The sequence below is a fragment of the Populus euphratica genome, unplaced genomic scaffold, assembly GCF_000495115.2.
Source record: "Populus euphratica unplaced genomic scaffold, PopEup_1.0 scaffold137.1, whole genome shotgun sequence".
NCBI lineage: Eukaryota > Viridiplantae > Streptophyta > Magnoliopsida > Malpighiales > Salicaceae > Populus > Populus euphratica.
Window position 1 is genome coordinate 424859 of NW_011500026.1, and position 23744 is coordinate 448602.

Sequence of the window (23744 nt, forward strand, 5' to 3'; positions counted from 1 at the left end):
CAGTCTTAGTAAGCTCCCGAAGAAAATAAAAACGCACATTGATATGCTTTTTACGACCATGCATTACTGGAATTTTTGAAAGCTTGATTGTGGAACTACTATCACAATAAATAGTAGTTGTTTTGTCTTGATTCAGTCCCAGCTTTTCCAGAACTCTTTTCAACCATACTGTTTGGCAAGCATATAAAGCTGCAGCAATAAATTCAGCCTCAGTGGTAGATAGACTTACTACTGGTTGTTTCTTTGATAGCCAAGATGTTGTTCCTGAACTCAATAGAAATACATAGCCTGAAGTGCTTTTTCTATCTTCCAAATCTCTAGTATAATCACTATCTGTGTAGGCAACAAGATCATTGTTTCCTCCCTTCTTATAAAAAATTACAAAATCAAGTATTCCCTTCAAATATCTCAACACTCATTTTGCCACCTGCAAATATAAATCAGTTGGATTCTCCATATATCTACTTATAAGATTGACTACGAACATCATGTCTGGTCATGTAGCAGTAAGATACATGAAATTACCCACCATTTGTTTAAAGTGAGTCTTGTCTACTTTAACTCCATCTTCATCCTTCACGAGCTTACAACCTGGAACAATAGGATTATGAATTGAACACCTCTGACGCATACTTTTTCTGATTAATAAACATACTAGTAGATGTCTGCAAAACTTCAAGACCCAGAAAATACCTCATTTTGCCAAGATCAGTCATGTCAAACTCATGCTTCATGGAATTTTTAAATTCTGAGATCATACAAACTGATAATAAAAAGGTTACCTTCTTTGCCTGTTTTGGTGAACAAAGTATGCTCATAGTCACATTTTTCAAAACCTTCTTTTATGAAATATGTTTTTATCCGATTATACCAAGCACGTGGTGCTTGTTGAAGCCCATAAAGTGCTTTTTTTAATTTATAAACCTTGTACTCATGTCCTTTTTGCACATAACCATAAGGTTGTTCCACAAAAACTTCTTCATTTAACTCACCATAGAGAAATACAGACTTTACATCCAGTTGATATATAGCCCATTCTCTTCGAGCTGTTAGAGCCACCACTAACCAAATTGTTTCCATACGTGCTACAGGTGCGAATACTTCTGTATAATCAACCCCATATTGCTGAGAATATCCCTTCACTACAAGCCTCGCTTTGTACTTGTCTACTGCTCCATTTTCATTCAATTTGGTTTTGTAAACCCATTTCACGCCAACTTTCTTTCCCCCTGCAGGTAACTCCATTAATTCCCACGTACCATTTCGTTTTATGGCTTCGATTTTGACATCCATAGCTGTCCTCCATTTCTCACTTTTTACAGCATCTTCAAAACGAATTGGATCAGCTGCTGCAAACATGGCCAGTTGAGTTGCAGTGTCATCTTCAGAGAGTCCTCCTGTTTCATAGTCACGCATCCAAACGGATGGTCTTCTATTTCTTCGTTCATGCAAGCTAGGCAAACCTGCAGCCAACAAATCATTAGAAGAATTTGCTGTTGCTTCTGCTGTATTTATATCAAGATCAGATTCATGGCTGTCGTTCGGTTCTGCTTCTTCTACAGCTGGTGCTATAGTTGCATCATGATTAGAGCCACTATGATAGCCATCTTCTGTATTAACAGCTGCATGTTCAAAGCCACTGTGATCGCCATTGTCTGCATGAGCAGCTGCATGCTCCTCTTCACCCCATTCCAAATTGCACCTGATTGTTGCATCATACTGCGTGTCCCAATTCCAACCTTTGTCTTCTTCAAACACAACATCCCTACTGACTATGATCTTTTGTGATGCAGGATCATAAAGTCGGTAAGCTTTGGATTCTTCACTTACACCAGTAAAACACAAGCCAAACTTTTATCATCTAGTTTTGCTCTTTTACTGTCAGGCACATGGACATGGCTGATACAGCCGAAAACCCTGAAATACACAACAGAAGGTTTGATGCCACTCCATGCTTCTTCTGGAGTCTGATTTTTGACAGCCAATGTAGGACTTCGATTGAGGACATGCACGGTCCAATTAACTGCTTTAGGCCAGAAAGTTTTTGGAATTTTCTTCTCAGAAAGCATGCTGCGTACCATATTCATTATGGTTCTGTTTTTGCGTTCGGCGACTCCGTTTTGTTGAGGCATGTAGGCTGCTGTCAACTAGCGTTGTATACCATTTACATCACAAAAGGTATTAAATTCTTGTGATGTAAACTCTCCTCCTCTATCAGTACGTACGCCTCTAATGAAAGTGTCTGTGTCCTTTTCAACATGAACTTTGAATCTCTTGAAAGCATTAAAGGTTTCTGATTTTGCTGCTAAAAAGAAAACCCATGTTTTTCTACTAAAGTCATCTGTAAAGGTGAGTAAATACCATTTCTGGCTACTGGAGATTGGCTTGATCGGCCCACAAATATCGGCATGTATGAGCTGAAGAATTTGGGAAGCTCTCCAGGTGCTTTTCTTTGGAAATGGATCTCTTTGTTGCTTTCCTACTAGACAGTCCTTGCATAGCCTGGAAGGAGACGTGAATAATGGTAAACCATTCACCATTTGTTTTTGCTGAAGAGTTTTCAAGCCTGTAAAACTCAAATGTCCATATCTGCAATGCCAAAGCTGCACCATATCTTTAGTGATTGTGTTGAAACAAACGGTTTTTAATGGATGAGAAGCAGCATGCAGCACAAACATTCGATTTGCTGACATCTTTGTGTCCATGATCAAACCATGTTCACGATGAAACACCTTACACCTTCCATGTTGAAATAGAATATCCAGCCCCTTCTCCTGTAATTGCCCAATACTCAGTAAATTATTCTTCAGCTCCGGTACAAAGAATACATTCGTGAAAATCTGTGTTTTGCCATTAACCTGCAGCCTGACATTTCCCTTTCCCATTATAGCCATGCTTGCATTGTTGCCTAGTTTCACTGAATCTCTAAATTTGTCATTCAAGTTTGAAAAATAGTCTTTCTTCCCACACAAATGGTTGCAGCAGCCAGAGTCAAAAAACCACAAATTCTCATTGCTGATGTTGTTCATTTCCACATATGCCATTAGTAACATTTCTTCTTGAGTTTCTGCATAATTAGTTTCCTTTTCCTTGCTTGGACATTCCCATTGAAAGTATCCAAGTTTGTGACAGTGGTAGCATTCCACTGTATTTTTGCTGAAATGTTGTCTACTTCTTCCCCATCTCCTGCCTCTAGAGCTGCCACGGCCACGACTTTTTCCTCCAAATTGATCACCGTGAGTGATTTGCAGTGCATGTTCTTCTTCAACATGGGTACTCATACGTTGTTCATGGACAAGTAGGCTGCTTTGTAGCTCGTCAATGGTTAAGGTGTCTATATCCCTTGACTCTTCAATTGAACACACAACATAATCAAATTTTTGCGTCAAAGATCGCAAAATCTTTTCAACAACAGCAGTATCTCTTTTGGTTTCACCGTTGGCCTTCATTTTATTTGCTATGGTAAGAGTCCTAGCAAAATATTCATTCACCAATTCTCCTGCCTTCATGTGGAGAATTTCAAAATCCTTTCGAAGTGCTTGTAACAGTGCACACTTGACTCTGGTCGTTCCTTGAAATTTTTGTTTCATGGAATCCCATATGTTTTTTGCTGTATCTTTGTGAAGAATCGTTTCCAGGATTGAACGATCTAATGCTTGAAATAGATAGTTCTTGGCCTTTAAGTCTTTTAGCGTCTGATCTTCAATATGCTTTTTCTGAGCATCTGTGAGAATAATACCTTCTACTGCAGCAGGAACTCCATTCTCTATCAAGCCCCAATATTCCTTTGACCGTAAGAAGTTTTCCATGAGCATTGCTCAGTGATCATAATGCCCATCAAAACGTGGAACTGCTGGTTGCACAAATGAACTTTCTGTCATCATACTTGAAGACTGCACCAAAATGATAAATATTAGGAAATGTATGAAAGAGAAGACTGAATTGTTTATTATCATTGAATGATGTTGGCTATATAATAGCCTTAGATGACAGAATTAACAAGAAATGTGCAGCCCACGTTTAACAACTTCTAGAAACATGGTAAGACTAAATCAAATACTAACAGCATCCTTTACAATAGGGATTTATTTAGACTGACCAAATCAACAAAATCTTCCACATAAATCAACCACTACTTCATGCACAAAATGCTGTCGTATATTTTTGACCTTGTGATCATTCGAGAAAATCAAACTTCGAAGGAGGATTATCGAGCACAAATAATCTTTAACACAATATTATATTTTGCAAGTCAAAGGATATGAGAACAGTACGCATCAAAACCCTCTATTTTTCTCTTAATTTTTGCTTGACCACGGCACTGGATCAACATTTTCAGTAACGAGTCTTGCTGTTGAGTTTTCTCTTTCAACCATCGTTCAGAGTTTTCTCCTACAACAATATCTCACCAGCAGGAAGTGATTAATCATTCAACGGATAATCTGCAATACGACTTGAGGATCTTCTCTTGCTTTTTCTCTATAGCCTTTTCTTCTTTATATCGATTTTCATTAGGATCAACATTTAGTACTTGTGTTTCCATAACACAATAAATTATGGTCAATATCAAAGGTAATACTAGTCTAAGTACCTTTCTGATTCATCTGCTCCATCTTCGTAAAACCACTCATCCGACTTTTGAAGATTATAGAGATCCCATGCCTCTGTAACTCAGTCCCAAAGCTCTGGTATTTCTTGTTGCCGAGTTAAGCCGAGATGCAACACAGGAAGGGGGGAAGGGTGATTATACTCTAAAGGCTCAAAACCAGTTCAAATCCATGACGACCAAAGAAAGCACATATGAGAACAAAGAATCAGGGAAAGAAAAGAGCATGCTTTAAAACAAAGACTTTCCTCGTAACAAACTTTTTCTTCGACGTCCTGTTAAATAGAGTTATAGAAACAAATGACGACAAACACAAACAAGCAAGGCAATTTCCGCACGAGTGGAAAAAGGGTGTGACATGATGTCTCAAGCAAGTGACCATCGCACCACAATCAATGGCAGGAAAAAAGCATAAAACATTGACCATATTAGCTGTTAGCCTGATCTTATCACGGGGCCCTAACTGATCGCCCCATAGTAGTGCCCTTCATGAACCCAGCACCAACTTTTAAGGTTTCTTTTTTTAAATTTTTTTTTTTTTTATGAAAAAGCATATATAGTTCTTAGTTATTGCAATCAATTAAAGTTATTTCAAACTACATTTGGCTTGAAAAAACATTATTTTTTATGTTTTTTCAAATCAAACATAGTTTGAACCCGTGTAGATACATTGCATAAATTCTTAGGCAAAGACAATTAGTGAGGGCGTGGATAGAAAAGATATTTTGGAAAATAAATGGGGATCGGGCTTCATAAATCAGAAACAAGAAGGGGTAAAACACTTTTCTATTGGGAAATATTTATCCGTTACATCATCAAGGGTCATATATTTTTTTCCTACAAAAAAAAGTTGAAATATAATATAATATATAATTAATTGTGCCAACTGGATCATATGGGTTGGCGTTGTTTGGCTGATGATGCCCCAGCTGCCTCCCATCTAGCCAATCAATTAGATGGAGTGTTAAGGGACAGTACGGCAGACATGGGAAACTTCCGAAAGTATTTGGGTCGCCACTATCTTCGAAAGACATCAAGGTGGTCTCTGGTTTCGTAGTTAAAATTGTATTTTTAAAATGTTTTAAATTCTTTTTATTTAAAATTAATTTTATTATATTTTAAATTTTTTTTAATATATTCATGCCAAAAATAATTTTTAAAATTAAACTTCTTTTTTATTTTGATATGTTTCCAAATATAGAAAACTTTAAACTATAATTATTAGTACATTCTTAAATATCCTCGTAAATATATCAGTGTTGGCCAAAATCGGTACATGCATTCACGTCGTATGTCGTGGGGTGTCTAAAATCTCTTAATTAAACTAATCAAATTATAGAAGATGTGTTAATTAGATTTGCCAGGCTGCAAGATCTTTGATGTTCTCCAAATGACATGGGATTAATTGGTTGGTCAAAAATACAAGGGGTTAATTGGGTCTTAGAGAAAGAAAATGGAACTTATCCAATGATCAATTGCAAGTCTGTTGGGAGAACATGGAACAGGCCTCGACCTTTTGAGGGATCTGATATTTCAATCAAAGTAGAGATTGTGCTAGATCATTAGTCCTATAGCAAGACTAATTCCTTTGTCGATCAGATGATTGCAATCACCAGAAATCCTTCATATGGATACAAATAAGCAATGATAACATATAAAGGCTGTAACGATGATTTTAACTATAATATTGCGGCACATACGTATTGCTTTTCAATAGTACCCTCTGACAAGCAAAAAGACTAGAACCAAACCTAATTTCGAGCCTCCAAGGCCAACATGGGAGGAAGACTAGCAATGGCCTCTCCATTGCCAAACAAGCGCTTCCAATGACTAGTAACTAGCCCATACACTCTAACTCTCGCGGCAGATATAGACAACAACTTGCCCTTCCCCAGCTTCTTTAGTTTCTTGCCAATCTTTATCTTTAACCTACACAATCTGATCCTCAAAAAAGATGGCCTTCTTCTAGGAGAATCTGCTTGTTGTAGTGCCTTGTAGATCAAGAACTGTGCTCTTCTATGCATTACCTCTTCTGGGTCTTCGTTATCCAATTTTGAGTAGCCATATGATGATCTTCTCGCTAGAGTACTCATTCTTTGTAAGGAAAAGCAATATAATTTTCGCACAAGTTGAAGTAAGATACGCTAGAGGAGAAGTATATTTATAGTGTGTAGAAAAGAATTGGTAATTGGAGTAGTATGTTCCTATGTGGGGCAAGCTGGATGTGGTCATACGGTGATGAAGCGGTGCATGTGCACTAATGCTTGGTATAAAAATAATGGGAAAGTTGGCCCGTTAAGTTGGCCTTACATCACGGTTTGAAGACCACTACTGCCGACAAGTTTTCAATGCAGTCTGCTGCCAAAATTAATAATGGTTCAGGCCAGCATGAACAATGTTGTAGCCAACAGAAGCAAGTGATCAGTAATTAACGAAATTGAGGATTGATGTATTGTATTTGTGGATGGAAACTAGGGGAGTATCATACATGGATTAAGTGATTTAATCTATTGATGTTTGGATAAGATTGTTGAAGGGGAAAAGGTGGTGGCTAACTAAGCAAGGAGGATTACATCATTATGATAGGCATGTGGCTGATTTAATGTGCTGGAGAGATCATAAATACATGGATAAACTAGCAGGGGACAGTTTTATCTATTGATCTTTTACGATGAATATATATGATCCTCTATTCAGACCCTTCATTTTATGAGGTTTCAGGTTTGTTTAATAACACAGTGAAATGCAGTTAAAAAGTGTTGTACTAAAAAATGGTTTAATGTGAAACACACTTCGTTATTTTATGATGGACTGTGCATTCACAAGTTATGGTGGAATATCTATAAATTGGAATGCATCATAAATATTAATCTTGATAAGCACAACAATTCATTTTCTAAATTTCATGCATTTAAACTATTGAACCAAACCAGAATTATTGGCATTTATATATTGAAATGAATAGGACATTATTCACAGACCGGCTGAGAATAAAACGGTGCTTGATATCACACAATTTTTATTTTATATCTTGAGCTCTAAAGTCAAAAAAGCAGAAACATGCCTGCCTTACAGACAATACGTCAAATTTCCACCGGCCTGAAGCATCTTTGACACACAGACTAAAATAAAATTTCGTGTCGACAATGCTGCAGTGACTGAGGGGACAAAACCACGCCCAAAACTGTTGGCTTTTCAATTTCTGGCCTGTTAGGTACACTTGCCGACTGCAGCTGCGTCTCCTTGTCACTATAGTTTTATTACTAGATTTGGTGCACGCGATTTGCTGCAGGGCTGGATTTTTGTTCACTCAACAAATAATATTTAGGAGCTTAAATGAGGTGAAAAAATAATATATACAAACCAGTTAGGGTAAACTTGTAATTGTGATAATCAATTTAAGCTAACCAAAAATATTATATTAAACTAATAGTTCAGAAAATGAGATTGGAATAATCAAACAAGAAGATACAGAGAACTATAAAATTCTTCATTTAAAAAAATAAATTGTGACCTAAGTTATTAGACTCAAAATATTCAAACTAGAAAAATCAATAAATTTAATTTTTAATCAATCAAGAATTGATAGATAATATTGAAAAAAATATTTATACAAAAAATTTAAAAAAACATAATAATTAAAAGAACGAGAATCAAAATTAAACTATAAAATAAATTTTATATTTAATTGAATAGTGACATTAAAGAAAAAAAAATCAATGTCATAAAAGGACAAAAAAATGTTAAAAGAATTGAGATTAAAATTGACATAAAAAACATTGTTATATGTTGTGATGAAAAAGTGAAATTGAAAAGAATAATAATTTTAACAAAAGAGCCAAGAAAAAAAAAATCAAAACAATAAGGAAGAAATTGAAAAATAAAACCATCAATTTAAATCAAAGTGTCGCACATATATGGCGTCATAGCAATCACCCACCACCCTCATAAGGTATGGAGTGTCTATCTTGACAAATATGAATAGATAATGAATTTTTATCTTTTAGCAGTAAACAAATGAAATGAGAGTCGCTACTTAGTATTTTGGTTAGTAGGAACCATAACTGGTCTCAGAAATTGAGTACGGAGACTGACTACATAAAGAAAAGGTATTATCATCCCAAATATATCATATCTAAGGTAAGTTGCATTGTTTTATTGTTTGATAATTATCGTATTTTCTAATTTTTGATTTGTCTATGTTTTAAGAAACATCCTCATCGATAAGGAGGTCCTTATTTTATCAAGTAAAAACCTAAATGTGCTCACGTCAAATAAAAAAACTACCTTTTTACTATTAAGAATACATTTTACGTATAAATTAGTAATCCCAGATATTAAAAGAAAACAAAATATTTTTTTGGGTTTTTTTGAAATATTAGCCTAGTTCTCATTGTTCCAATAAACTTTCTTATTAAAGCCAAAATGCATGCTAAAATATATTTTTTAATTTTTATTTTTTTATAAGTAAAAATGATATACTTGTTTTTTTATCTTGTAGACACTTAGCCATATACATGAAAACAAAATATTTTTTTTATAATTTTTTTTCAATGTTTTGATGAAAATTGGGTATTTTAATACCACATTTGTATCTTTATGGTATAAAAATACAAACCAATATTAAGCAAAATTTCATAACAAAATACGCAGAAAAATCACAAATTTTTTCAAAAATATTTTTTGAAAATTTTTGTGACTGGGCCATCCCAAAAAACAAATCTAGGCTGAATCTCATTGTTGCATGAACAGTTTGTTCATGTATGAATAGAAGGTGTGAATTAATTCACGCCTACTATTCATGCAGGGAATAGCTGGGATGAAGAAGAAAAAGAAGAAAAAAAGGGGAGAAAGGCTATATAACCTGTGGTGGTTATGACTGTGGCGAAGGATAGCATGGTGCAAGTAGTGGTGGTTGCTGCAGGAAGAAAGAAGAAGAAGAAAATCTGCAGGGGGAGAGGATTGGCGGTTGTTTTGGCTAGATGGTGGCTATATTGGCTTCTTGTGGTGGAGATGGTAACTGAAAAGTTAACGGTGATGACAGTGGTGGCCTGGACAGCGAAGAGAGTGTGTGTGTGAAGAGATAGACAACAGAAATGGAAAAATTCTAGGAGGACAACTGGTTTTTTGGCTGTCTTTAGACCCAAATTTCTCCACCCCCTCAGCATGAAGATAAACTCTATTTATAAGCGGTGGAAAAGGGAAACCTTTTCTCTTTTGGTGCAAAATATCAGCCCTTGTTTCAATCTGAAAGCATCCAATCATTGGCTCAGGTGAACTGTCAATTTTTAAGGAAAAATGGTTGGTCGGGTTGGCCACTTTGGGTAATTCCACCATCTATGAAGTCTTGATTAGCCTGAGCGGATTACACTAATATGTATTCAGGTACCACATGATTGTTTTCATGTACTTTTCATCCAATTTGTTAAAGAAACAAAGCGCTAAATGTCTTGGGAACGTGGCCACCTAACCAGCTTCGCTAGAGAAGAAGATGAATACTATCTTTTGATTTAGTCCTTCAATTTATGATTTATTTCTATCCACACCCTTGATTAGCTTCAAACTTTTAATTTTGTTTAATTTTACCCATGAAGAGCTTCAATTTAAACACTAGATTTGGGTGCATTTTTTCCTTTGGTCCTTGATTTTGGATTTATATAATTTGACCTTGAATTGATTAATAAACTTTTATTTTTTTTTAATTTACCCCTGATTTGGTTAATTTTAATTCTTTTATTTACGTGTATTTTTCAATATGGTTCTTATTTTTGGATTTCTTCAATCAAGTCCTAATTGGCATGAAACTTCAATATCTATGCAACTAAACCCCTGATTTGACCAAATCACCTTTTAAAAATTGTACTTTGACTCAAGAACTTTAATTTCTTCCAATTAAAGTCTAAATTGATTTAAAAATTAATTTTTTTTGTAATAAAACCATATATAAATTCAATTAAACCTTTAATAAAATTTAATTGAGTCCATAAATATCTGATTTTGGATTTTTTTTTCTCAAATTGAATTTTTTTTTGTCAACAGGGCTCTTCATCTATAAAATAAATTGTCAAATTTTAATTTTTGAATTTTTTAGCCTCCTCAATCAACTTCTAGCTATTTTTTGGGTGCTCTAACATTCTCTTCTCATTGTTATTATTTTTTGAATTTTTTTGTTTTTAGTTTGAATAATTTTTTTGGAAGGGAAAAAGTGAATTTGAGGAATAATAAAAAAATAGGTTATGACATGAAGAATGAAATTAAAAACTAGTAAAATCTTTACAAAAGAGTCAAAGATAAAATTGTGAAATTCAAAAAATAAGGACTACATTAAAAAATATAATATTTGACAAATTGGGATAGAAGAAAAAAGTTAAAAACAAATAATTTTTTTTAAATATATATAAAAAATTAAAAATTAAAAAAATAGATTGAAGTTGAAATGTAGACAACTAAAAGAATCAAACTCGACTATCAACTGAGATATGTGCTGTATTAATAAGAAAAGGAGACGATAATGCTTTCAATGGCATAGTAAAATAATATTTTTAAATATTGGGAGACACTATATATATCGCTTGAAGGGCATTGGCACCTTTTACTTGGTGCTCAAAGATCATAGACATCTTTCACGCATCTTCAAGTATGCCACACGCATAGCCGCCTATTACTTCCTAACCAAATCAAGATATGTCTGTATTGCCTTTGAAATGGAACAAAATATAATACCAAGGCCTCATTTGTTTGCTGAAAAGTAGTTTTGTTTTGAAAAATGAATTTCGGGAAAGTGAATTATTTTATGATGTTTGGTAGTGTAATGAAAAATAAGTTGTAAAACACTTTCTAGTGTTTGGTTATGTCATGAAAAATGAATTGGAAAATAACTTATTAATATTTTATTTTTCTCAATTTTATTAAAATAATGAGGAATAAATTTTATAAATTAAAAAGTTGAATGATAATGAAATTGAAAAAAAATATAATTTCATAAATTATCTCAAATAAAATAAATAATAATCAAAATAATAGAGATCAAATCTAAAAATTAAAAAATTGAAAGATGAAGAAATTAAAATAATAATAATAAATATTTTATAAATTATTTCAAATAAAATAAGTAAAAATCAAAAGAATGAGGACCAAATTTGATAGATAAAAAATTTCAATAAAAAAATAATAGGGAAAAAGAAAATAATAATTATAAAAATGAGAACAAAAGTTAATATAAAAATTAAATTTTAAGAGATGAAATTGAAAAGTAAATATTCAAAACAAAAAATATATAGCAATCAAAAGTTTGAGTATCAAATTTGATATAATTAGCAAATAATATGATATTTTTAAATTTTTTACAACTTCTGGAAAGTATTTTTTATCTAAATTTTTGAGAAAAATACTTTTCCGGAAGCCAAGCTAAATTTTTTAGACTGAAAAAGTATTTTCTATTGATTAACTTTTTTAATACAAAAAATTAATTTTTTTTTTAAAATGAAATAAACATAACCCACGCTTCTCTGAAGTCTCCCGTGAGTAATAGCTATAGAAACACAATCAAGAACAGCATAAACAGCAACATTAGCTAATCTAGTCCTTTCAGTCAAAGAAACCCCCAATCTATCAAAGTAGGTTTCTTATCAGGAGCAGTGTATATATATATATATGAAAATCAATAATTGGGTATTGATTATAAGACCATTTAGATAGGTTCCTTCATCTTCAAGAATCTCTCAAAAGCATAAAATCAAGCATCCAATCAGGTTCTTCTTTAAGTGAAGAAGAAATCAACCTTAATACTTCTTTCGAAAGCCCTTTACGAATTGATAACGAATCAATGTTCATGACGATGAATTAACATGTATTATTTTTATCTAGATTATTATTTAAAATAACTAGAGGCCGGGTGATCACTTTTATGTTTGCCAACTTTTTGATTTTTTTTTTTAAATTTAGCTAAATACAAAATTACTTCCAAGGTAACTTCCTCATTACAAAAATTTCATTGTGAAAAACCCAAAATACCCCTCAGCTTAAGTTTATTTTTTTAAGGGGATTTTTATGGTTCATTGTTCATTTGAATTGTTTATTATTATTATTATTATATTTGAGAAAATACTAAAGTACTAATAGGAAAAAAAATCGTTTGTCAAAATACAAAAACACCTCTTGATTCCAAGTTGAATTTTATCGCTCTCAACTGTATCATGATTATTTTACTATGCAATCAAGATATGAATATATATATATATATATATATATATATATTCTTGAATTAAACTAGTTTATCTTTTTTAGGTGAAAATTAATATTCATTACACTATTTTAGTAAACACTGCCTGTGAATATGGACCCAATGTTTTCCTATGAGTTTTCAATCATTATGTTGTTTTATTTTGATAATGCATCTTGTAGGTAAGTGGCTCAAAAGATTTTATTTTTAAATTTTTAAATTTATATTCTTAAAATTTGATCTACTTAAAATAAAATTTTAAATTCATATTCTTAAAATTTGATCTACCTATACTTCTTATATTTTCCAAATAAATGTCTTACCCTAAGCCAATAAATAGATTTGACATGTTTCCTTGCATATTTCCTAATGAATTTAGTCCTTTGGACATGTATTGACATGTTTCTTCGTCAAGTTTCTACCCTAGTAGGGTTTCAAGAAAAAAAGAGTTAAATATTTGCTAGATTTTGGATTTACTTGATAACTTCAAGTAATGCCCTAAGCCAATAATTACAGGATATAAATGTATTTTCTTGATTTTGAAGAGCTATGTTTTGAAATATAATTTTAAAATTTGACCCAATTTAATAATTGAATCACGAGTGAAATGGTTAATCCAAATCAATTCAAATTTGATTCGGACTAAAAAAAAAAAATTAACTTGGCAAAGAAAGATATCTCTGAGTGCCACTTCTTTTCAGCTTTTCGTTGATGGCATCATAGCAAGGAAGAGCTCCAAGATTAGAATGAAGGGAAAAACCTGTTAAGGTTCCCCGCATAATTCTTCGTCCCAATGAACCTGTGATGTTCATGGGAGCGGATGTGACTCATCCTTGCCCACTAGACGATATCAGTCCATCTGCTGCTACTGTGGTTGGTAGCATGAACTGGCCTGCGGCAAGTAAGTACGTCTCAAGAACGAGGTCGCAAACACATCGACAAGAAATCATCTAGGACCTTCGTGCAATGGTGAAAGGATTGTTAGATGAATTTTACTAGGAATTGAATGAACTTCCAAAAAGAATAATATTCTTTAGGGACGGAGGAAGCGAAACCCAATTGTCTAAGGTCCTTAAGGAAGAGTTGCAAGCCATTAGTGAAACTTGTTCTAGATTCCCTAGTTATAGACCTCCCATTTCTTTTGCAGTAGTCCAGGAGAGACATCACGCCAGGTTCTTTTCTTGTGAGACTGATCCATCTTTGACTAAGAACCAATTTTTTGATGAAAATATACCACCTGGGACTGTTGTGGACACTGATTACCTGGGACTGTTGTTGACAAGAGAAGCAAAACCATGCATCCATCAACACAGACAATCAAAACAATCTCATTTAATAAAAGAAAACAAGCCCCTGTAGAAATAAACAGAGATGAGATAGGGCTTACCCGACTTGCACTTCTGCAATTCTAAGAAATCTATATATATATATATAAAGTAGCCAGGTTTTAGTTAGGTTTACTCGAGTCGACCGAGTTCCGAGTTAACCCCCTGGGTTGATTGGGTTTCGCCGAGTCAATTCCTAGCAGGATTTTACTTAGATGCGGACAAGTTTCAAGCCCGAATCGACCTGCCGGGTTAGTTTGGGTTTCAAAACTATACCTAAAAACATCATATAGGGTGACTTTACGGATATTTGTGGTATTGATATATAAAGGAGTTTTTTTTTTGTATCTATATTTATATTTTTCATATTAGCATGTTAAAATTATAAAAATAAAAACTAAAAAAATATTAATTTAATATTTTTTTATTCTAAATATATTTTTAAAATATAATTCCAAACACAAAATTATACATAAAATTGATGCGATTTGTAACCACAAATCTTAGTTCAAGACTCCTTAGGTTTGCAATATCTCAAAATGCAAATTCCAAACGCAACCTTTTTTCATCTAACAAGGCCTTCCTCCTAATATTAGTTTTTGAGATTAAAGTGATGTTTATTTTTTGAAAAGTAGGTTTTGAAAAATTATTTTTTAAATTTTTATGTGTTTGTTTATTATTAAAAAAGTTGATCAACGAAAAATACTTTCCTGATCAAAAGAAAATATTTTTTAGTTAAAGAAAAATTTGGTTTGGTTTTCAGAAAAGTATTTTTCTTTTAAACTATGTTTGTTTTCCGAAAAATGGTTTCTGGAAAATTACTTTTCAAACTTTCTTGTGTTTGTTTGTTGGTAGGAAAGTTGGTTAACGAAAAACACTTTCCAGTCAAGGAAAAAATTGAGTGTTTTCCTGAAAAATTTAGAAATGTCATTATTTACTGATTATATCAAATTTAATCCTTAAACTTTTGATTGCTATATATATTTTGTTTTGAATATTTATTTTTCAATTTCATTTCTTAAAATTTAATTTTTATATTAACTCTGATCTTTATTTTTATAATTGTTATTTTTTTCTCCTATTATTTTTTTATTGAAATTTTTTATCTATCAAATTTGGTCCTCATTCTTTTAATTGTTACTTATTTTATTTGAAATACTTTATAAAATGTTAATTATTATTATTTTAATTTCTTCATTTTTTTAGATTTGATTTTTATTATTTTGATTATTATTTATTTTATTTGAGATAATTTATAAAATTATATGTTTTTTCAATTTCATTATCATTCAACTTTTTAATTTGTAAGATTTATTCCTCATTATAATAATAAACTTAAGAAAAATAAAATATTAATAAATTATTTTCCAATTTTTTTTCATAACCTAACCAAATACTAGAAAATATTTTTTAATTTATTTTTTATAATATTATCAAATATCAGAAAATCTAGTGTTATCATACTTCAATGTCATGGAGGAGATACAAATAATCGAGAGGAATTTCTCACTCATGCACATTCATTGTGATTTTAATTAAATAAGATATCAATGTAATCTTTTATTTTTGTTCAAGTTAATATTAGCAAGAAAAACTACACAACCTGAGTGATCTATCCACGAACAGAAGATGAAGTGGTGACAACAGTCAGCTCGCTCTTCGACAGATAAACAACGGGGTGAATGTTTTCATGTTGTATACAACAAAACGATAATCACACCACCGACCATCGGGTACCCCCAACAAGCCATATCGGCCTAGTCCAGCCCTTCATGGTTAAGTTGAAATAAGGAGCCCGGAAATGCTAAAAAATATTCACATAAATTTTTATTATGGTATATAATAATTAATTAAATATTTTTAAATGTATAATTAAGACTAAACACAGACCGGATCGTACGGACTAACAGACCTAACAGTATTGTTAAAAGAAAATTAAGAAGAAGGAGGTCTTGGTAAAGGTAAGAAAGATGAGGTCCATAGTGCAACCTCAAAGTTACATTGAGGACCAAACAAAAAACAAAGAAACTCATAAAATGCGAACGTCCTTACAAGAACAAATTCCTTAATCTTTGCTTCCTCCGTCAAACAGTGTCATTGTCTTCCTTTGATTTTTCAACTGGGAGTCAAATGCTCCTGATCTCACTCTCCCTTTGAACTCTTCAGTCTTTCACTGCAAAATACCCCGGCATCAAATTCTGGTAAGAAGCATTGACTCTTGTTTTTTTCGTTCTTTCTAATGTTACTGTAATTAAGGGCTTCTATGAGTGGACAGTACCCTAGTTTAATACTGCTGTTTTAAGGATTCTTTGTCATTGCACTGTCTAGTTTACTGTCCTTGCTAGATTATTAGACCCTTTGGAGATCAAATTCAGTGGAAAGTTTTGAGCTTTATGGTTTGTTGTATTTGTAGTAGTAACAAAGGTTAGTGCTTTTTTGCTGGGTTTGCTGCTTTTAGTGGGAGTTTGGGGAATTTGGTGAGATTTGGGAAACGGGTCATAATGGATTTGCATTTGAAGAATTTGTTTGGTAGATTTCAAGAGCAATTTGGTTCTGGTCCTGGCCTTGGTCCTGGATCAAGTACATGTCTAATGAAGGTAGAGGGAGTTTCTCCTAATTTCATTAAGTCTATATATAAAGGTTCTGCTGCTCTTTATAGAACTGAACCGTGGAAAAGATTGCGTCCTTGGCATCTTTTTGGTATCCGGGTAGGGAAGGATTCGGATTGGTCCGGCAAGAAACAGCCTTTTCCCTGTGTTCAGTTCATAGGAGGTGATGGTGGGGATGTTGGGTTTTATATGTTTCGATCCGAAAGTGATGCTAAGAAGATGACTGGACCGAGAGAGACAATTCGTGTTCCAAATGTTGAGCTTTTGAGGGTCTCATATGAACCTGAGGCGTTGATGTTTCCTTCAAATAAGAGAATGATCAAGTCATTGTCATTGGAAGCATCGGGTACTGATAGGTTTCCTGTGATTGATGTTGCACGTTGTATGTCTTCTGGTGAGCTTCGGTTTAGGAATCCAACTCTTGAAGAGCTTAGGTTTGTGTATGCCTTCATGAGAGCTATTTCTCTTGTGCATCCCCTACTCCAGGAAGATAAAGATGGTGCTCCTAAATGGTCAAGGATGATGTATTTTGAAACATTTATTGAGACTGTAGATGTTCAATGGCCTCCAGAAATGGCCAAGAGTCATGACCTTGTTGCAGTTACTGTCTCCCATCCTCCTGGTCAGGCATATGAGGAAAAGGCTAGCTCAACAGCTAGCTCGACACCCACCAAGTATGCTGAACCACCAAGGGAGGAGGTCTTTGTTGATGTAAGAGTAAATTCAAATGGTGTCTTGAGGCAGTGTACATTTTGCGAGAAAGAAGTTCATGGAGACCATTCTCAATGTTGTGCGCAGTGTCGCGCTGTGGTCTACTGCAGTTCTCTGTGCCAGAAGCAGCACTGGAAGGAAACACACAAGAGCATGTGTGGTCTTTACAAGGCTATGATGGAAAGAGAAGAAGAGCTGGCCATGAAAATCTTTTTGTTCCCATGTTCAGCTGACCAGCCTTGTAAATGGCTTGAGTCATTGGGCATCCATCAAAAAGGCATGTGGAGAAGGAAGTGTGGTTGCTATGCTCACTGCCCTTTTGGTCTCCTTCCTGTCAAAGGTGGGCTTTGGGACTCATGGGGTGGGCTGGATGATGAGTACCCTCGTGATTCCCCTTTTCACAACCATGTAAGAGATGGAATATCGAGCCCAATCCTTCTTTCTGGTTGGTCAGAGTACTATAATCTTCGGTCGCTGCCATTATCAAGCCCTGTTGCTGACATTCTCTCTCACCCATTTACAGTTTATTACATATTAACTGCTCTTAATATTAGTTCGAAGAACCTGTTACTCAAAGGGAAAGAGGTGATTCTTCACTACCTTGGTCCTGAAGGGGAGTTAGATTGGATGCCTGCATTTGCAGAGATTAGCCATTTGCTGAATGGATCAGGAAATATACATATTGTAATGGTGGGACCGGAAGTTCCAAATAACTTGTCAGGCACAACTTCAGGAATAAGTAGTAGAGTGAGGGTGAATCTTGTGAGAGGTAATTATCAGGATGAGGCCACCTATCTTCCTTCTCCGCATATCATTGTTGCATTGAACTGTGGATTGGAGAGCTATTCTGCTTGGGGAGGAGCACTTGAATTGATAAAATCTAGAGGTGTTCCAGCCTTCTTCACAGAGCATTCAGAAATTTTATGTGCGAATGCAAAGCAGGTTCTTCGCGGAGCTGGATTACACATTACACATCCAGTGACACCAAATCCTTTCCGCTCTCCAGTCAAGACTCACAGTCTTTCAAACAATCTTCCTTCATATAGCAATGGTTTTGTGCTTGGGGTGAATACATGAAGAAGGGGCCATGTTTCTGCTGTTCATGGTGGTTGTCATTTACCTGATCATATTGCAGGTGTTGTGGTGATTGAGCAAACTTGATTTAACCATTTCGAAGAACATTTTGTATATTTTTAATTGTTTCCTAATGTTTATCATTTAACTGTAATAAGCTGATTATTAGCATGGTATGCCACCGTGATCTTATTTCTTGTTGCAATCCATAGCGGGCATCAACAATTCCTGGCGAGATATGGTTGCATGCAAAGTGTATAAACGTTCAATCATAAGAAAATTCTTTTCCACGGTAACTAAGCCTGCTAACGGTACTAAAATATCCGTGTTTTCTTCCGCTCTTCGAAGATGAATTGCTGAGTGAAAACTATTCCTTTCTCATAGCGCTGCTGTCTAACATGTTTTATGTATGTAGACGAAAGGATGTTAGAGAATGCTGTGATTTTCCTGAAAGCTGTTATTTTCGGTAATATTACCAGAGATTTTATAAGGATAATTTGACTGATCTTACATCTTCATAACCAGAAAACAATGGAGACAATTTTATAGCTGGCGGACATTCGATAATGAAGTGATGTAGGCCTGGTGTTGTCGTAGTTGTAAGAGGTCAGTATCCGGGGTCAGTGAAATGGGGAAACCTGTAAATTTCTTTGTTCAAATCTTGCATAGAAAACCTCTTTATGTGTTCGATTTGCAGTCTAGTTAGCATGTATCTTGTCATCCTCGCATGCTTATTAAGAGCCCTTTGGTTTGGGCTTCAAGTTCTCTGGGTTCGAAAGAACAGCATTGAATGTACGCTTAATGATTGAAAATTGGTGGCATCTCATATGTTTTTCCATTAAAAAACCAAAGTCTACCTTTTAACTGTTTCCTGAAACTTCACTCTGATCTCCAATATAACTTCCTGTTCTGTATTTCCTGCCGAAATAAGTTCTTGTCCTGTATTTCCGTACTTATCAGGAACTGCTTTCCAGAAGTTGGATGACGTAGAGGAAAAGCAGCAAATTATAGTGAAGGAAAAACTGCAAATTATGTCCACAACATTGAAGGTAAATAAGCTATCTCAAAGTCATAGTAGAAAAAGTTATGTCCACAACACCTATATTACTATGTTAGAATACCTCCTCGATTTGGACCATGTGACAGAGTTGACATCAACCCTAGCATTTCAAGCACCTGAAGAAGGCTTCGTGAGAGGGCCATTATTTGGAGACGTGGTAGGTATGATTGTTTCCATCCCAGCAGATTTTCCCAAAATGGTGGGATCCGTAAGGGGCCAGCCATCCACATGTGAGCTACAAGCTGTCAAAACTCAAACGCACCAGAAGCTCTAATTGGTGCAAGACACAACTCTTTATTTTGTTGTATCTTGGAAAAGGGAAATACTTGTAACAACTTGACCGAAACAGTTCAGTTCTGTTCATGGACATCTATGGCAACTATCAACTTGCTAGTTTTTGTTTCTTTCTTTAAATAAAGAAATTAACACGATATAGAAAAGGCATATAACATATTTTGAAAGCTATTTAGAAAAATAATACAGCTTGATGACTCCTGTGAGACATCAACAGCTTGCATGTCACATGTGTTGCAAGCTTACAAGCTTGCAAGCCACTCCAGTGGAATTAAACCTTGGCCTCTGTTTTTCGTACTCTTTTCTTTCCTTATTTCCCTTTCCATTCTCTTTCTCTACCATCATCGTTGCCCACCCCTCACTCTCTCCCCCCGCCACAAAACATTTATATTGCCACCCTCTTGATATGACTCGTTAAATTATGTTATTTTTCTAAAATATGGTGTTTTATTTGTCCTATTTTTTTCTCTGTGATAATTGGCTTTTAAAAAAAAAAACTCATCAACTTGGGGCAACATTAACTATTAGTGGCAAAATTTGTCATTCCAGAACGAGATAGTATTTAGTGGCAACGTTAACTATTAGTCTATGCAGCTAGCACCGCATAGTTTGACCATCCACCTTCCTTCTATCATACAAGGAAACCAAACCCTCAAGTAAAGTCAGAAAGCCAATCAGCTTGCAAACCTAACCTCATTGGCCTAGAAAGGCAGCAACTTGACCATTTACTCTATAAAAAGGTTAGCACAGCCAGTGCCTCCTCTTATCAAGTCACATCCCATCAATCAAATCCTGCCCCAAATAGGTCTGATAAACAATGGAGCACTCCATCTATCATCAACCTTCACCATGGTACTATCTCCTTGCAAACCCTGCTCTCTTCTCCTATCTCCCCACCCCAGAAAACCGTGTCAACTGGTCTGAAACCCGAGTCTCACATCTATTCTGCTGACCTCCCTGGTACTTTAGACAACTTACTTTAGCTTCTTATGATGTTTCTTTTCATTTCTTGAAGTTTCTTGCATTTATTTCAATTATGTTTGAATTGGAATGAGATGTTGTCTTGGTTCTTATGGCAGGTGTGAGGAAAGAAGAGATAAAACTGGAGGTAGAGGATTCAAGGTACCTCATAATTAGAACTGAAGCTATGAATGAATCAACTCAGCCTGCCAAGACCTTCAATAGAAAATTCAGGCTTCCTGGTGGGATTGATGTTGAGGGAATATCAGCAGGATTTGAAGACGGTGTCTTGACAGTTACTGTACCGAGAGCTTTTAGGAGGAGGGGATTCTTTATTGACCCAGAAGAAGTGCCTGAAAGGCTACGAGTTCTTGCTAGGGCTGCTTGATTTTTTCCATCCTTAGATGCTTAATTAGGCACTAAAACCTATTGTTTTATGATTGAATGATTGATTGCTAGCATTAGTTATTGGGATAAGCTAGGCTTGCTATTAAGATTGGAAAAAATTGTGTAAAAACATTTATCGAGTAGGAATGAAGTTGCAGATGATGTTCTGGTTCTGCTTTAATCTTCTTACTGGTGATATCATGAGTCTTGGTTTCCTCAAGCCGCACACGCTTTGATTTCACTCTTGTATCCTCTGCTTTCTTGCTCCATTAAGAAATGATAGTGTTATTTGTTTAGCCTCAAATTGCCGAAGTGAAATCAAAATTCAAGGATCTTGAATTTTTGTAACAGCATGACAAGTTCAACTCTTATTGGCTGCGAACATTGCAAATTCCTAACCACCTGACATTTTGGGAACGCTAGTTCAACCCTTTTGGTTTGGAAACATGGATTGCTCCGCGGCCTATAACAGTTGAGCATGGTTGCTCCGCTGCCGCTCCAACTTCCTAAACAGGCACTTGGGTTTTTTAACTGTAGCCTTGCTTCATGAATGGATTATCCAACCACCAAACTTGGCTGAAGCAGATAAATGAACCTTGTCCTTTTAGCCCACCAGAGGGCATCAATTTACTGAATATGTAGACATGGTGTTAAATAGGTCACAGATATTTTTGCGGCCAGTAGGAATCTGAATCTCTTGGTCCTGCAAAAAGATAATGTCATGTGCACAGCAACGGGACCATCATGCTCTACTTTCAACAACATTCCTTTATCCCCAGCCGCATCCACAGATAATTAATTATTGATTATTTCCCTGCCACTATTTTTCTAAAAGGTGATTCATCTATATTGAATTAGTTTCATTAGTCTTGATATTTGTAAATATGATTCAAGTTTTGATTTTGCTATGTTAATAGAGACATCTAAAGTTTTAATTTTGAAGTAAATACAGTGAAATTTCCACAGGTATGTGTCCATCTGTATATCTATTTTTTTATAAGAAAATAATTATTGCAATTTTCCATGAATAAATCAAGATAATTAACATAGTTTTGCAACTTGTCTAGTGTGTTTGGTCAGTCGCAGCATTTCCATGGCATCCAACTATCCAAGAGGCACATGCAGGAGGACAACAATGCTGTGCTCTAACTCCTACCTGTCCTCTGCCCTAAGAGTAGGAAGGGAGGAAACGAACAGAACAACTTGCTCAAGAAAAGGGGAGAAAAATCATCACAGTGAAGACAATCAGCTTCATCTCAAATCTGCACACCTCTCAGTACACTATTTACTTAATCAAATCTCAACTCAACGACACATAGACAAGGCATGACAACCGAAAGAAAGCCTAACAACATGGCCCTGGAACTGCTTCAAAATGTTACCATTTTCCATACCTTTGAAGGGTTCAACAGGCATAAGTTGTATCTGTGTCCTAAATACTCAAGTTGGCTATTTATCAGTTTCAAGAGTTCAACAGCCTCGCACAATCTTCTTTCTATGTTCTCTCTCACAGCCGCAACGCGAGGTTTCCTGCACAAAGATGGGATGTATTGAACTTAGCTAACTTTTGCCTATTATGAATCATGATACAAGTGTTTTCTATAAAATTATTTTGGGATGATGGGCCAGCTTTATTGCCATGGAAATGCAACTCATAAAAATAAAAGCAGAGATATATTTCTTTACTTGAAGCACAACAACAGGTTGCCTCTCTCTAGAGTGCCTTTTGCCTGCCAATCCAACCTCCAACCTGAGATTTTGACGATAGCTGATTTTGCTCTATGTTTAAGCAATAAAACACCTCTCCAGCACCATTTCAGCTTCCGAATAGCAGACATCACTATTTTCACTTCCAAACTCTGCAAGCAGACTCTTGAGCTTTGAATTTTGCAATAAGTAGCGGTAGCTCCGCGAAAGTGAGAGGCCCCTGCATGATGCCAGATATGAGTTAACGCAAACCATATTTTAATAAAGCAGACGAGCTTGTATGAAATAAAATTCTAGCAACTAAAGTTCAGAAGAAATTTTCACAAACCTAATAACCTATTTCGAGAGCTCTCCCCATTAAAACAAACCCGAATCTCTCTGTAACAGCTTATTTGCGCGCGCGCGCGCACACACACACACATGTTGGATGAGTTCCGGTGTGGGTTTGACAATATCAATCTCTATCTTATTCATTATCTGTTGGGTAAGTTAACTATCTAAAAATCCCTGCTCATTCGGGTCGGCTAAGGTCGGTATCCATCCGGATTGACATTAAATTTTCATCACTACTACACATGCAAAGACAAAATGCTATTGTCAGCAACTATAGAATTATGAACAGATGATTAAGAAGAACTGCAACTTTGCAAGTAAACATACAATAATTGAGGTCGACTATTCAGCTGGTTCAAGTTGGGACTCTGGGAGCTCGAAATGCAAGCAGAAATGGATCCTACATAACTATTTGGACCAAAATATATCTGATGCAAGTCCATGAACCCTCTAATTT

At 34.9% G+C, this 23744-nt stretch overlaps 4 protein-coding genes across 5 annotated transcripts; 2 read left to right on the top strand and 2 right to left on the bottom strand.

Annotated features, from left to right (window-relative positions):
- Positions 1 to 6357: 6357 nt before the first annotated feature.
- Positions 6358 to 6699, bottom strand: LOC105142206 (uncharacterized). Its single transcript, XM_011049725.1, has one exon. It carries the CDS (start codon positions 6697 to 6699, stop codon positions 6358 to 6360), a length of 342 nt encoding a protein of 113 aa, XP_011048027.1.
- A 9508-nt stretch (positions 6700 to 16207) lies between these two features.
- On the top strand, positions 16208 to 18842 carry LOC105142190 (zinc finger MYND domain protein). 2 transcript variants are annotated; one of them, XM_011049708.1, is made up of 2 exons: positions 16208 to 16353; positions 16686 to 18842. In XM_011049708.1, the coding sequence occupies exon 2, from the start codon at positions 16744 to 16746 to the stop codon at positions 18547 to 18549; it is 1806 nt and encodes a 601-aa protein (XP_011048010.1). In that variant the 5' UTR covers positions 16208 to 16353; positions 16686 to 16743; the 3' UTR covers positions 18550 to 18842. The 2 variants fall into 2 exon arrangements, with proteins under 2 accessions (XP_011048010.1, XP_011048009.1); XM_011049707.1 differs by having other exon boundaries at positions 16208 to 18842.
- A 1771-nt stretch (positions 18843 to 20613) lies between these two features.
- Positions 20614 to 21366, top strand: LOC105142191 (HSP20-like chaperones superfamily protein). The gene is given in 3 exon segments (XM_011049710.1): positions 20614 to 20824; positions 20826 to 20860; positions 20980 to 21366. Coding segments are annotated over 3 exon segments (411 nt in total). The 5' UTR covers positions 20614 to 20717; the 3' UTR covers positions 21249 to 21366.
- An 82-nt stretch (positions 21367 to 21448) lies between these two features.
- On the bottom strand, positions 21449 to 23391 carry LOC105142192 (uncharacterized). The gene is made up of 3 exons (XM_011049711.1): positions 23283 to 23391; positions 22934 to 23174; positions 21449 to 22777 (listed from the first exon to the last, which is right to left on the bottom strand). Exons 1-3 carry the CDS (start codon positions 23374 to 23376, stop codon positions 22618 to 22620), a joined length of 495 nt encoding a protein of 164 aa, XP_011048013.1. The 5' UTR covers positions 23377 to 23391; the 3' UTR covers positions 21449 to 22617.
- Between the last annotated feature and the right edge of the window lie 353 nt (positions 23392 to 23744).

What these genes read in the sequence shown, in the direction of transcription:
- LOC105142206 (XM_011049725.1), bottom strand. Translation starts at nt 6,699, where the DNA reads ATGAGTACTCTAGCGAGAAGATCATCATATGGCTACTCAAAATTGGAT.
- LOC105142190 (XM_011049707.1), top strand. Translation starts at nt 16,654, where the DNA reads ATGGATTTGCATTTGAAGAATTTGTTTGGTAGATTTCAAGAGCAATTT.
- LOC105142192 (XM_011049711.1), bottom strand. Translation starts at nt 23,376, where the DNA reads ATGTGTGTGTGTGTGCGCGCGCGCGCGCAAATAAGCTGTTACAGAGAG. An exon ending in CTCTCGAAATAGGTTATTAG is followed by an intron (nt 23,175 to 23,282) that starts GTTTGTGAAAAT and finishes GGCATCATGCAG; the next exon opens with GGGCCTCTCACTTTCGCGGA. An exon ending in AACCTGTTGTTGTGCTTCAA is followed by an intron (nt 22,778 to 22,933) that starts GTAAAGAAATAT and finishes ATCTTTGTGCAG; the next exon opens with GAAACCTCGCGTTGCGGCTG.